Below are 13,954 nucleotides of genomic sequence, written 5' to 3'. Positions count from 1 at the left end.
CTTGCTTTCACTTGCTTGTTCTCTGTTGCATTTTGGACTTCCCCCAGAAAGAATACAGCCACCAAGAAATTAGCCCTCAACATGTTGGCAAAGTCACCCTCTGCAAGTCTTGTTTATCCTGTCTACAAAGAGAATTTAGTTAGCTTGATCATTATATGCATACACACACATACTCACCACTTTATAGTATAGAATTCTCTTAAATAACTAAATTTAAATAAATAAATAAGATTCTATAAATAAATGAATATTTCTTGATTGGGCACCTGGAGTTTGCACAACTCTGTGTCACTTAAATCTAATTCAAGAGCAAGTCAAGACATCACCCTTTTTTGCAAGGTTAGCTTTGAGCTGTCTGAGTGGGCCCTGGAAGTGCCACATTAGTCCTCTTTGAAAAATGAAAGACGAACCACAATAACAACTATTTTGATCAGACATTCTCTTTTTTTTGGAGGGGGGAAGTCAGGGCAATTGGGGTTAAGTGACTTGCCCAAGGTCACACAGCTAGTACAAGTGTCAAGTGTCTGAGGCCAGATTCTAACTCAGGTCCTCCTGACTCCAGGGCCGGTGCTCTACTCACTGCACCACCTAGCTGCCCCTTGATGAGACAGTCTTGATCTTTTTTTTGTATCATAGACTCTTTTGGCAATCTGGAGAAACCTGTGGACCCCTTCTCAGAATAATGTTTGTTGTTTACATTCATAAATGAAAGAAATGCTACATTTCACTTGGAGGTCAGTAAAAATAAAGATAAATCTCCCCTGGCCCCCACCTCAATCAGGCAGTCAGGCAGGACACAAGTATTTATTAAGCACTTTCTACGTGCTAGGGATATAAATATAAGCAAAAAGAAAGACAATCAATCCCTGCCCTCAAAGAGTTTCCATTCTAATGGGGAAAGACTAGAAACATAGAAATCTATCCAGGGATTCTTTGGGAGTTCTGTTAAGAACTCTGGCTCTAGAACAGAATCCTAAGAGCTTTATTGAACTAAGTTAGAAGCATAGGGAGGCAGCTAGCATGGTGACTTCCGCTTGGTCTTTTAAGCATCCCTTCAGTCTCAGAAGCCTTAGGGTTTGGGGGCATACCTCGACACTTTACCTCGTAGCTGATGAGCTTAGCCATCAAAGTCTGGATGACAATGCCTTTTTACTAGATCTCCTTTTTGTGGAGAAGCTGAACTAATAGCTTCTCACTAGCATCATTACCACAGTAGATTGACCAATTAAGCTTCTACGGCTCCATTGCTAGAACATCATAGAGACAAATGGCACCTTAAGTCACCTAGAGTTTAAGAGATATCCATATTTCATGGTGACAGCACAATATGATTCCTAATTTTCAAAGCAACTTAAATGAAAAACTCATAGAAAATATGAAAAAAATTATTCTGATTACATACTGATGATCACCAAAAATAAAAGTTAAAATTTCCTTTCTTATTAATACTGAAAAATGGACTTGGTATCTTAGTTTAAATTCATGGGCTATAAAAAATGGGCCCCAATTTTTTTAAGTTAGCGAAGAAGTAAAAAACTAGAATGAATGCTAAAAATATAATTCATGGCACCACAACTGAATTTCTTTTCCTATTATGACACTAATAAATGAAGGCAATGTTGATGTTTTATCAGATTCAGGCAAGGGGTGAAGAGGTCTTCAACGTGACACAAACTTAGTATAAAATTACTCTGGAATTCACTGAGCCAAACAGCTACAGGAGTGATAAAAATACAAAAAACAAATCAAAACGCTGAGAAATTCAAAGGTAATAAAATGACCATATTGCGTAATAGAACCCAAGGAAAACATTGTTCCTTTGCTTGGCTAAACTTACTCTTTTAACACTTTTTTTTTTGCAAGGTTAGCTTTGAACTGAGTGGGCCCTAGAAGCACCACATGACTGAACTTAAACATTTAGTATGACTAGAAAGCACATTATGCTTCTTTCATCTCACAACTCTAGTCATTTCTCAGGTTTCGATGAAACCAGATGGTCTTGGAATGATGTTCCTCAAGGTTCTGCTATATCAAGCCATATTGAGAAGAACACTTTCACAGTTGCTAATGACGGCCTGTCTGCACTATGGATCTTGAAAGGCAAAAGCTCCTTGACCTCAATTATAACTGCAGAAACCCACTGTGATCCAGCTCCATGATTTTTAGCCAAGACTAATTCTTTTGCTAAAAATGAACAAAGAGAAAGTATGGCTTTGTTCTTCTTAGGAGTCTTGATCCGGATGGAGAAATTTAAAGCAAATGTTAAATTATTATTACGTAGGACTGACTTCTGTTATTGAATATGGAGTGACATATTGTTCACCTAAATATGGGTTGGGCTAGACTTCTGAGACCTTTGAAACAAATCTGTTTCTCAGATTTTGAGAAATGTGACAATTCTTCCTGATGTCTCCTCTACAAACTTACAGCCAGTCTTACCTGTTTTAACCTATTATTTGTGGCTGATAAGACAAAGTAGTGGCTGCATGTGAGAAAAGGTTTATCTTCCTAAATTCCTTAATTTAACTGAGATAAATGCAGATCCATTGTCAGAAACAATGATGCCTGTAATCCTTGTGTTGAAAATAACTGATCCAATGGCCAATGGAGTAATTTGCTTCACTTGACTATACGTGTTTGTAATAGGGATTTTGTTTTTCTTGTTTTCTCAGTTGGAGGGGAGGAAAGGGAGGCGAAGGGAGATATGCACATTTAAAAATAAAATAGGATTTAATTTTAAGAAGAAAAGAAAATCTTAAGAAAAGAAAATAGCTGGTCCAGACAGCAATGATTATTTTAGGAAAGGTTTGAGATAAAACAAGGAATATTTTCAACCAATACATAAAGGAACTTGCTGTGATCTAGAATGTCTCCCTCAGGAATTGTCCTTAAAAACTCCATATGTTTTCCTGACCGTGTTTCCCTTGCTCCTTTCTGTAGAAAACAGGTAACTTTGGTAGATTATGCCAAGTAGCCTGGCATGTGCTACACTTCCTTATAATCTTTTCAGTATCAGAATCAATTCCAGGTTGTCAGACATTGCTTCTAGCTAAGATTTTCATCCAGTTTTCATAGTTATCCCTTCCACATCACAGGGGTTAGGGGCCTGGAGCCGCTGACATCTGGAAAATCCGTGTAAAATTTTTTTGGCCCTCCCTTCATAACAGAGAAGAGGTCTGAATTTTTTTCTTTTTTCTATTAGGGGCTGTTTACAGCACCTTATTATAAAATTTGGGTTAAGTATTTGGTCATAGGCTCTGTATAGATGGGCCAGGAACAACTCCTAACATTAAAACTTCCAGTGCAGGCAATAAAATGTAATCTGGAATTTATTGTGTCAGACAGCTCAGGGCATTGGTGTTCGATATTTCTCTTCCAGACTTGAGACTAGTGTGCAATAATAAAGAGTGGACAGAAAACTCCAGGACTTCACGTGTGGTGACAAGATGAAGGGATGGTCTCAGGCTTGGGAGGAGGGCCCCACAAGAGACTAGCGATCAGTATCAACTGTCAAAGAACAGATATAGGACTTTTGGTTTCTATGATAATAGCACGCATTTCCTTGTCAGTTTCCATGTAGTTCTTTTCTGTAGATGACCTTGTTTTTGAGGAGTAAGTAATTATGGTTTCCTTACAGGCTGACCTTTTACAGGCTAAGCATATCGGCCACACTGGAAGGTGAAATGTCAGTGGTAAGAAATGATGGTTTATGTTCCTCCAAGCACAGACTTGGAAATCAATAAATGCTTGAAATTCTGCAAAGCATCCCTATGCAAGAGAAATCTGCTACCATTGGGAGGTAATAAAGCCGCACAGTCAGCTTTTGAGGACGAAAAATGGGATAGAAAGTGAATGAGCCCAGGAAGGCTTAGAGTTTTTGCAGAGAGTGATTACACCTACTTCAGGAAACAAAGCACGAGCTTTTGTTTGGGTGGTGTGAATTACAGAAGAATTATTGAGGTAGCCCTGGAAGAGAATTAGGACAATAGGGTGTAGTAGAGAGCTGTGATTCGGGGCATCAGGGTTGCTGAACACAGTGGAAGAGAGGAATCTTTAGGAAGGTCCCTCTTTTGCAAGAAGAGCAGACTGAAGCCGGTGGAAACCAAATAGCACTGCCATTTTCATTGGTGAATTTAATAGGGCAAGAGTGTGGGATCTGAGTGCGCCTCTCATTGCTTTGCATTTATTTTGCATATACTTATATAAGAATAGCTAGCATTTCTGTGGTGCTTTCAAGTTTGCAAAATGCTTTATGGAAATTATTTCATTTGACTCCCACAATGATCCTGTGAGTTAGTGGCTATTATCGGACTCATTTTACAAATAAGGAAATTGAGGATGAAAGAGTCTCAGTGATGTGCCCAGGGTTGCACAACTTTAAGTTTCTGAGGCAGGATTCAAGCTCAGGTCTTATGGACTCCAGTTCTAGCACTCTCTTCACTACTTCTCTTAGTTGCCTTAATGAATGGATAGCTGTGTACTCTCCATAGAATGTAAGCTCCTCGAGGGCAGGAACTGTTTCATTTTTGACTTTGTATCCACAAAACCATAAACAGGATTTGGCACATCCTAAGTACTTGTTGACTGGTTAATGAGTGAGTACGACAGAGAAAGCATTATTTGCTAAATGAAGGTCATCTGGTGTGAATTGTGCTGTAAAAGGATGCTGGACCGCTTTAAATCTCAGATGCCTCGGGTACTAGGGCACCCTTTGATTCCAGGGGCTCAGAGATTGGAAGGTGAGTGCTCACATCATTTGTAAGGTATTCCTAGGTGTGTATCATCCCTCAAATTTTGGGAAAGTGTGCGGTTCAAGTCAATATTCTTCCTCAGGCACCGGAATCTCAGGAAGTTGAGATTCCAGCCCTCTGGGAGTCAAATGTGGTAAGATTCCACATCAGCTTTGGTTTCAGTCATCACAGGACCCTAGAAGGTGGGTGCCCCACATCAAATAGAAATTCTTTATCCTGTTACTGGCAAATTCACAGTTTCCATTCCCATTATGTCCAGACTTCGGAGTCAACATCTGCTTTAGTGAAAACAAACTAACTCAACAGTCTATTTTGTTCTCTGCATTGTACCTTCTGGATCCTTACTTTATTATTAGCAAACTCTCCTTTATCCTAGATCTCTTTATTTCACATTCTTTCCATCTCCACGCTATTAGAAACCTCTTCTTTGAAGACGCTGCATATCTGGTTACCCTTTCCAGTACTTAGCCCTCTTCTCTTCCCCGTCAAAGCACAGGACCAATAGGATGAATTGGCAGGCTTACTGCTCTTGATTCTCCCTTTCAAACTGTCCTTTTCCCCTAGGACTTAGCAACCTCCTTTCCTTTGAGATTTACTCCATTCACCTTTATTACCCAGTCCAAATCCTTGTTCCAACCAGCTTTCTAGGTCCAGATTATTTTTCCCTCTTTTCTCAAGGAATTCGTGACTTGTATCATAGTATTCCTCCGCATCCCAACTCCTGCCTTCCTACTGGGAGACTTCCACATATGTGTGAATGACTTTAAACCCCCTGGCCTCACAGTTAAATAACTCCCTAAAGAATCCCTCACCTTTACTCCACCTCTGCCTTGATACCTTCATGAGTGAGAACTCAGAAATTCCTCTTTTCTACTATAACCACTTAGTCTTCAGTTTTTGTCCCTGTTCTTTTCTCTGTCTCTTGTTTATACTATCAGTTTCCGTGAGTTCCATTAGCACCTCTATGCAAATGACTCTGAAATCTATATTATCTAGCCCTAATTATTCTCCTGTGTTCCAGTTCCATATCACCAACTGCGAACTGAACACATCCTCCTAGATGTCCCACAGGTATCTCACCCATACTAGCCCCGTTTCCCCAGACAACTTGCTTAGCTTTGCAGTTCTGTAGGCAACTCCTTAAGACTATAAGTCACAGGGAAAGTGCTGGCCTATATTGCTGGAGGGAATTTCCTCACCTGGAAGGTCCCTAAGCCAGTGAAATCACAAGTCCAATCTATCTCTATCCTACTTTGCATTTACTACTTGATCTATGCTTTGTCAATAGAATATAAACCCCTGAGGACAGGAACTATTTAGTTTTTATTTTTCTGTCCTTCTCCAGTGCCTAATACAGTACTTTGAGCAAAATAGGTGCTTAATAAATGTTAGATTGAATCGAATTTAAGAGACCAGTTGAAGTTGAGAGGTCAGGGGTGACAGTAAAGCATATTTAGACTTTGATCTTCTCCTTTTGTGTCTACATCACGGCTCCTGTGTGTGGAGAGAAGGGTGGAATGATCACAAAATAACCATGTCAGTCTGAGTTCCTGGCTCATGCTGATTCTTAGGCTGATGCCTGAAGTTGCATCTCCAACAGCTATTTGAGTAACACGGAAGTCTGCAGTCTACTAGAGTATTGGGTGGGATGGGGGCTGAGGAGGGGTGAAGATCCATTTCTCACACAGTTCCTAGGGTTTATGGCACCAAAGACTGGGTAACGGAACCTCAGATGAGCTATTGACACCCAAGATGGCTCTCTAGATTTTCTTTTTAATAGAGAAGAATTCTCATTTCCACCATATCAGGAATGTTTCAGTTTTCTGGTTCCCAGGGACTCTAGGTCATCGATTGGCCAGATGGAGTGGCAGGCTTCAGACAGAACACTCATCTTTCTTATCTCTGCTGAGAATGAAGAAATCTGTTATCTATAGGAACCAGGGTGCTACAAAAGAAACTGCTCTTCTGAGCTGATGTGAGCATTATCTTAATTTTAGAAACAGGTAGATATTCTCAACAGTTTAAAGGTGCAAAGAAAAATTGCGGCAGACAACAAATTGCATAGGCAATCAAGGAAATAAACAATTAGTGTGAACTTCAAACAAAGAATTCCAAAGGATACTCAGTTACCCCTAAATAACTTGACCACAACCAAAGGAAATGACCTTGAGGCATGTTCTTCAAAAAGACAATAGAGCTTATGCTTTAAGGAGTTACAGCCTTCCTGTAATACTTCCTAACAAGCACAGCCAATTTATTCACTAGAATAGCATTTGTAGCCTTAAAAGTCTTTAATAATGGATTTAGAGCTGCGAGGGACCCCAGAGGTCATTTAATCCAACACCCTCGTTTTGCAGATGAAGAAATTGAAACCCAGGAATGTGAATGGACTTGTCCAAAGCTACACAAGCATCCCAGGAAGGATTTGAACTCAGCTCCTTTATCCTGATAATTAGCCCTTTCCCCTACATACACTAAATATTACGAAATGGCATTATAGAATGCATTTCAGCAGTAAAAGTTTAGCTGATACTAACATAGAGTTGCAAGTAGCAGGTGTTTTAATAAAAGTCTGCTGAACATTATGGAATGAATGTTGTTTGACAGAAGGTACTGGTAAAAATTGCTTTCTGATGTGAAAGCTGGGTCAATGAAGGGACCAATTACAGCATGTTTCTGGGCAAACCAATGAACCCACACATCTGTAAACCGTACAAGAAAATATTTACTTCTATGGTAACATCTCATTTTATTTTGTTTTGTCTTTTTCCAAACCAGTTTTGCTTCCGCTAGATCACTCACTTAACTTAGCAGCCTTGGCTTCAAATGACTTGCTTTTTCCTTCCCCAATAAAGTAAAATCCATTCAAAGAATAAATATTTGCTACTGCTGAATAGATTCAAAAGATTATGCCGTAGGTACTGAAGATTATTCCTCACAAAAGTGTTCAAAACATATTTTAAGCAATGATAACATTGCTGGAATATGTGTAATTCTTCACAAGGTGACTGTTTTGAAGGAGGTGAGAAGAAGGGGTGTATGGGATGTTCAGGGAAGACTAGCACCTCTGGCACGAGGGATTTCTGGGCCTTTTTCAGGGCTGCTCATCCACCTTTGGTGTCCACCTTTCACTCAACTCTCCCCTGTGGCTCCAAGAAGATATAGCATGCACAGTAGCCACACCCTGGTAAGCCATCTTGGCAGACAGGATAAACCAGCTTGAGGTTAACCAACAGGCTTCAAACCCATCAGTGAGGTAGGGCATTTTTTATACCAAGCATGTGAAGACTTCCTCTGGTGCAATGGGCAGTTGAAAACAGTTTGTTTAAGGTAGCTTCAGCAGGCACTGTGGTCAGACATAGAGCTTGGTCAGACACTGAATACACCAAGGTCAAGCCACTGCATCCTGGGCCATTGCCAATTATCTTCACTTTTGTCCTGCTATTGGACTTCAATGATTCTGGAAGACAGAGTGAGGATGATGATTTTGTCCAACTCTGCCTCACTTAAATCCAATTCACCCATGAGTCAAGACATCACCTTGTGATGTCATTGGTCCTCTTTGAAAATGAAGGACGATGGGGGCAGAGCCAAGATGGCGGCTGGAAAGCAGGGACTTGCGTGAACTCCCACCCAGGTCCCTCCAAACACCTACAAAAATGGCTCTGAACAAATTCTAGAACTGCAGAACCCACAAAATAGCAGAGGGAAGCAGGGCTCCAGCCCAGGACAGCCTGGATGGTCGAGGGGTAAGGTCTATCACATGGACCTGGGAGCAGAGCACAGCGTGGGCTGCTCCCGGGCCAACCAGGCTGGGAGACTGGTGGAACAGGCCCTAGCTCCCTGAATCAGTGAGCTGCGGCATTTACCAGACTTCTCAACCCACAAACACCAAAGACAACAGAGAAGGTTAGTGGGAAAAGCTGCGTGGGACAGAGTGATAGGAGTTCAAGGTTTGGCCACCGTTCCGGGGGCAGCGGGGGTGGTGCAGCTACAGAACTACAGCTGCAGTTGCTTCTGGCCCCAGGACCACCTGGTGGAAGGAATTAAGTGGCGGATCTGAGCTGGAATGCAGAGCCTGCTTAAGATCTGAATCCAGTCCAGGTTGGCGGTTCTTGGGGGAGGAGGAGTGCTGGTGTGGCAGAGTGTGGCTGTGTAGAAATAGCTCTGAAAACAACAGCGCATTCCCTCAAGCTTGGAACAAAGTACTCTCTACTCTACAAGCAGTCATACCCTGACAAAAAACTCAAGGATCAAGTAGTTGGCTGGGAACATGGCCAGGCAGTGAAAACAGACTCAGATTCAGACTCAGACTTTAGAATCTTTCTGTGGTAACAAAGAAGACCAAAACATACAGCCAGAAGGAGTCAACAAAGTCAAAGAGCCTACATCAAAAGCCTCCAAGAAAAACATGGATTGGTCTCAGGCCATGGAAGAACTCAAAAAGGATTTGGAAAAGCAAGTTAGAGAAGTAGAGGAAATATTGGGAAGAGAAATGAGAATGATGTGAGAAAGCTATGAAAAACAAGTCAATGACTTGCTAAAGGAGACCCAAAAAAATACTGAAAAAAATACTGAAGAAAACAAAACCTTAAAAAATAGACTAACTCAAATGGCAAAAGAGCTCCAAAAACCCAATGAAGAGAAGAATGCCTTGAAAGGCAGAATCAGCCAAATGGAAAAGGAGGTCCAAAAGACCACTGAAGAAAATACTACCTCAAAAATTAGACTGGAGGAAGTGGAAGCTAGTGACTTTATGAGAAATCAAGATATTATAAAACAGAAACAAAGGAATGAAAAAATGGAAGACAATGTGAAATATCTCAATGGAAAAACCACTGACCTGGAAAATAGATCCAGGAGAGATCATTTAAAAATTATTGGACTACCTGAAAGCCATGATCAAAAAAAGAGCCTAGATATCATCTTTCAAGAAATTATCAAGGAAAACTGCCCCGATATTCTAGAGCCAGAGGGTAAAATAGAAATTAAAAGAATCCACCGATCGCCTCCTCAAAAAGATCCCCAAAAGAAAACTCCTAGGAATATTGTCACCAAATGCCATTGCTCCCAGATCAAGGAGAAAATACTGCAAGCAGCCTGAAAGAAACAATTTGAGTATTGTGGAAACATAATCAGAACAACCTAAGATCTAGCAGCTTCTACCTTAAGAGATCAAAAGGCTTGGAATAAGATATTCCAGAGGTCAATGGAGCTAGGATTAAGACCAAGAATCACCTACCCAGCAAAACTGAGTATCATGCTCCAAGGCAAAATGTGGATTTTCAACAAAATAGAGGACTTTCAAGCTTTCTCAGTGAAAATACCAGAGATGAATAGAAAATTTGACTTTCAAACACAAGGATCAAGAGAAGCAGGAAAAGGTAAACAAGAAAGAAAAATCATAAGGGACTTACTAAAGTTGAACATGAGACCTCAGTATTACGGTAGCTGAAGGGAATATACATATATAGAGAGAGACAGAGGGCACAGGGTGAGTTGAATATGAAGGGATGATATCTAAATAAATAAAATCAAATTAAGGGATGAGAGAGCAATATATTGAGAGAGGGAGATAGGGAGAGATAGAATGTGGTAAATTATCTCACATAAAAGTGGCAAGAAAAAGCAGTTGTGTTGGAAGGGAAGAGGAGGCAGGTGAGGGGGAATGAGAGAATCTTGCTCTCATCAGAATTGACCTGAGGAGGGAATACCATACATGCTCAGTTGGGTATCTTACCCCACAGGAAAGAAGGAGAAAGGAGATAAAAAAGGGGGGATGACAGAAGGGAGGGCAGATAGGAGGAGGAGGTAATCAAAAGCAAACACTTTCAAAAAGGGACAGGGTCAAGGGAGAAAACTGAATAAAGGGGGACTGGATAGGAGGGAGCAAAATATAGTTAGTCTTTCACAACATGAGTATTGTGGAAGGGTTTTACATAATGATACACAGGTGGCCTATGTGTAATTGCTTGCCTTCTTAGGGAGGGTAGGTGGGAAGGGAAGAGGGGAGAGAATTTGGAACTCAAATTTTTAAAAACAGATGTTCAAAAAAAAAGTTTTTGCATGGAACTAGGAAATAAGATATACAGGCAATGGGGCATAGAAATCTATCTTGCCCTACAAGAAAGTAAGGGAAAAGGGGATGGGGGTGGGGAGTGGGGTGACAGAAGGGAGGGCTGACTGGTGAATGGGGCAACCAGAATATATGCCATCTTAGAGTGTGAGGGAGGGTAGAAATGGGGAAAAAATTTGTAATTCAAACTCTTGTGAAAATCAATGCTGAAAACTAAAAATATTAAATAAATAAATAAATAATTGGGAAAAAAAAAGAAAATGAAGGACGAACAACAACAATTTTGAAGGAGGTCAGAAAAAGGGTTACAAGGACACTCTCAAAGTCTCTTTAAAGAACTTTGAACCTTTTTTCGGTTCCTGGCTTCCAAGATGACCAAGAAGAGGAGGAACAACGGGCGCGCCAAGAAGGGCCGCGGCCACGTGCAGCCCATCCGTTGCACTAACTGCGCCCGCTGCGTGCCGAAGGACAAGGCCATCAAGAAATTTGTAATCCGCAACATCGTGGAAGCTGCGGCCGTCAGGGACATCTCCGAGGCCAGCGTCTTCGACTCCTATGTGCTGCCCAAACTGTATGTGAAACTACATTACTGTGTGAGCTGCGCGATCCACAGCAAGGTAGTGAGGAATCGCTCCCGTGAGGCTCGGAAGGATCAGACGCCCCCGCCCCGATTCAGACCTGCAGGTGCTGCCCCCAGACCCCCTCCAAAGCCCATGTAAAGAGCTGTCCATCAACATTCTTGAACCGATCAGAGGAAAATAAAATGGTTGGTCTATCTTAAAAAAAAAAAAAAAAAAGAACTTTGAAATTTATTGCGAGACATTGAAGAAACTGGCACAGGAATCCCCTTCCCCCTTGACCCAGCATGATATGCCTGCAACAAAGAAGGCTCTGTGCTCTATGAGCAAAGCAGAATTGCAGTAGCTCAAAAGAAACATGAGATGCACATATTTGGAGATATCTCCATTCCAAATGTTTGCACGGACTCTGTGTGTCTGACCTGTGGGAGAGCCTTCTGAGCTTATTAAGAGTCTGACCAGCCACTGTCAGACACACTGTACATTGTCCCTGACACAGTGAGGCCATTTTGATCCTTTTCAAGTATGAAGGACAGCAATCGTTTTGAATGAGATTATTCTTTTGAATTTCTAAGTTCTCATTTGATTTGTTTTAAAAACCAGTTAGATTACTTTCATAAAGCCTCAACTTTTTTTCCAACTCAGCCTATAATTTATTTTTATTTTCCCCCAAATCTTCATTCCCTCCACTAACATTCTATTTCCATACCCCATTGGCTCTTAGAGGTGACACTGAGTTGTTGCACACAAGCCCTAGAAGCTCCAAGCTCTAAGATTTTCAGTGTGGTCCTAATTATGGGCTGTTTGTCTCTTGGGTGAGTGCTAGGCTTAATGGCAGAAAATTGGCCAGAAAAATTTGGCAGAAAATTTATCTCTTGCCTGAGTTCTAGGCTTAATGGCAGAAAATTGTCCACCAGGTGATTTTTTTTGTCATAGCAACTCATGAAGACCACCCACTGAGGTATAGAAGTGTTGTCCACTGCAACAAAATCTCTGATCATTTTTAAAGAATAGAAATATTGAAATGATCTTGATCCATTCCTAGAAAACTCAATGCAACCGCTGTGATGTGGCAACAAAATGTCACCAGATTTGGGACAAATTGATAACTACCATCTAGTCTTCAATCATTGTTGGTATCTTGTCACAGGGAGGCTCAATGAAGCCACTAGTCCAGCTTTTCAATCACGCTATTCAACCTCAGCTGCTTCCTAAATAATCACAAGCTTTTTTTTTAAACCCCTGAAAGAGCACATGAGTCAGGAAGCAGTCAGGAGATTTTTTTTTGTCTCCTTGATTGATTTCCTTTCCCATCAGAAAATGTTTTCACAATGCAGCCCACATGCAGGAAGAAGAGCCACAAACAGAAATACAGCAGAGCACAGGCAAGGCATGGGTGAGTCATAGTTCAAGCCAGAATGTCAGCTTCTTTGCATGCTAATTTTAGAAATTCTTCAGAATGGAGAATCCTGTGCTGGAAGTCTGTTTGTAATGCTGAGCAGGGCATGAGATGGGGAAAGAAAAAAAAAGTGACTGCAGTGGTCTTCCTATTCACCTCCTAGATCTGACCATCCCTTCTACCACCCCAACAACTGCTTCTGCCCTTGGTCAGTAAGGAAAGCGAATAAGGAGGGAAGAGAGAAAACAGGAGAAATCAGAATGGAAAGGAAAGAAATAGCGTAGGAGGGAAGGTGAGAGGGGCACTCAAAAATACTTGGTTTGCTTTCATTGGCAGAATACCTGGAATGAAAACTCTCAGAAGAAATTACAACTCCCCCCAAATACATACCCTCACCTCTGCTCCTAAGGTTTTTTCCCTTTCCCTTCCCTCATCTTTCTCCCCACTTTCCTCTTCTCCTAAAGCACAGGACAGACCCCATCATTATCCCATTCATGAAGCTTCCCTGTTTAATTTAAGATAAAATACAAATTCCTTTGCTTGACATTTGTCTACATAATGTGCAATATTCTGAAATAAAATTCCATAATCATTTCACATTAGTCACCCTCATGTTCTTTTATGTTCCAAGTCAACTAGCTTTTTGCTGTTCTTACATACTATTCCATCTCCTGTCTCCATGACTTTGCACAGGATGTCCCCTAGGCCCAGATTGTCTGGAATCCTTAGTTTCCTTTAAGGTGAACCTTGAAGTGTTACCCCCCAACATACAACCTTTTCTGATCACTCCAGTTGTTAGTACTCTCCCTTCTACCCCTGAATTCTTTGTATTTACTTAAATATACTTTGTATTTACTTATCTGCATGGGTGTTTAATCAACCCTCTCCCCCTTAATAGAATGTAAGGTTATTGTGGGTAGGAGCTATTTAATTTTTATCTTTGTTTTCTTAATGTCTAGTATAGTGCTTTGCGCATAGTGGGTGCAATAAATGCTTGTATTGAATTTCTTCCCAATGAAATGATCCATATCTTATTTGAAAATTTGATTAAACAAAATTTTATTAGTGTTTATTATTAGATACCAAGAACTCAATAAAGATGGAAAAGAAAAATAGACATGGTTCCTGTAAATTCTTCAAGAAGTTTTCT

General features: G+C 40.8%; 1 protein-coding gene across 1 annotated transcript; it reads left to right on the top strand.

Annotated features, from left to right (window-relative positions):
- The first annotated feature begins 11,180 nt into the window (after nt 1-11,180).
- LOC118848059 (40S ribosomal protein S26-like) lies at nt 11,181-11,546 on the top strand. The gene has a single exon (XM_036756798.1). It carries the CDS (start codon nt 11,199-11,201, stop codon nt 11,544-11,546), a length of 348 nt encoding a protein of 115 aa, XP_036612693.1. The 5' UTR covers nt 11,181-11,198.
- The last annotated feature ends 2,408 nt before the right edge of the window (nt 11,547-13,954 follow it).

This window comes from Trichosurus vulpecula, chromosome 4, assembly GCF_011100635.1.
Source record: "Trichosurus vulpecula isolate mTriVul1 chromosome 4, mTriVul1.pri, whole genome shotgun sequence".
NCBI classification, from domain to species: Eukaryota; Metazoa; Chordata; class Mammalia; order Diprotodontia; family Phalangeridae; genus Trichosurus; species Trichosurus vulpecula.
This window is presented reverse-complemented; position numbering and strand designations above follow the sequence as displayed.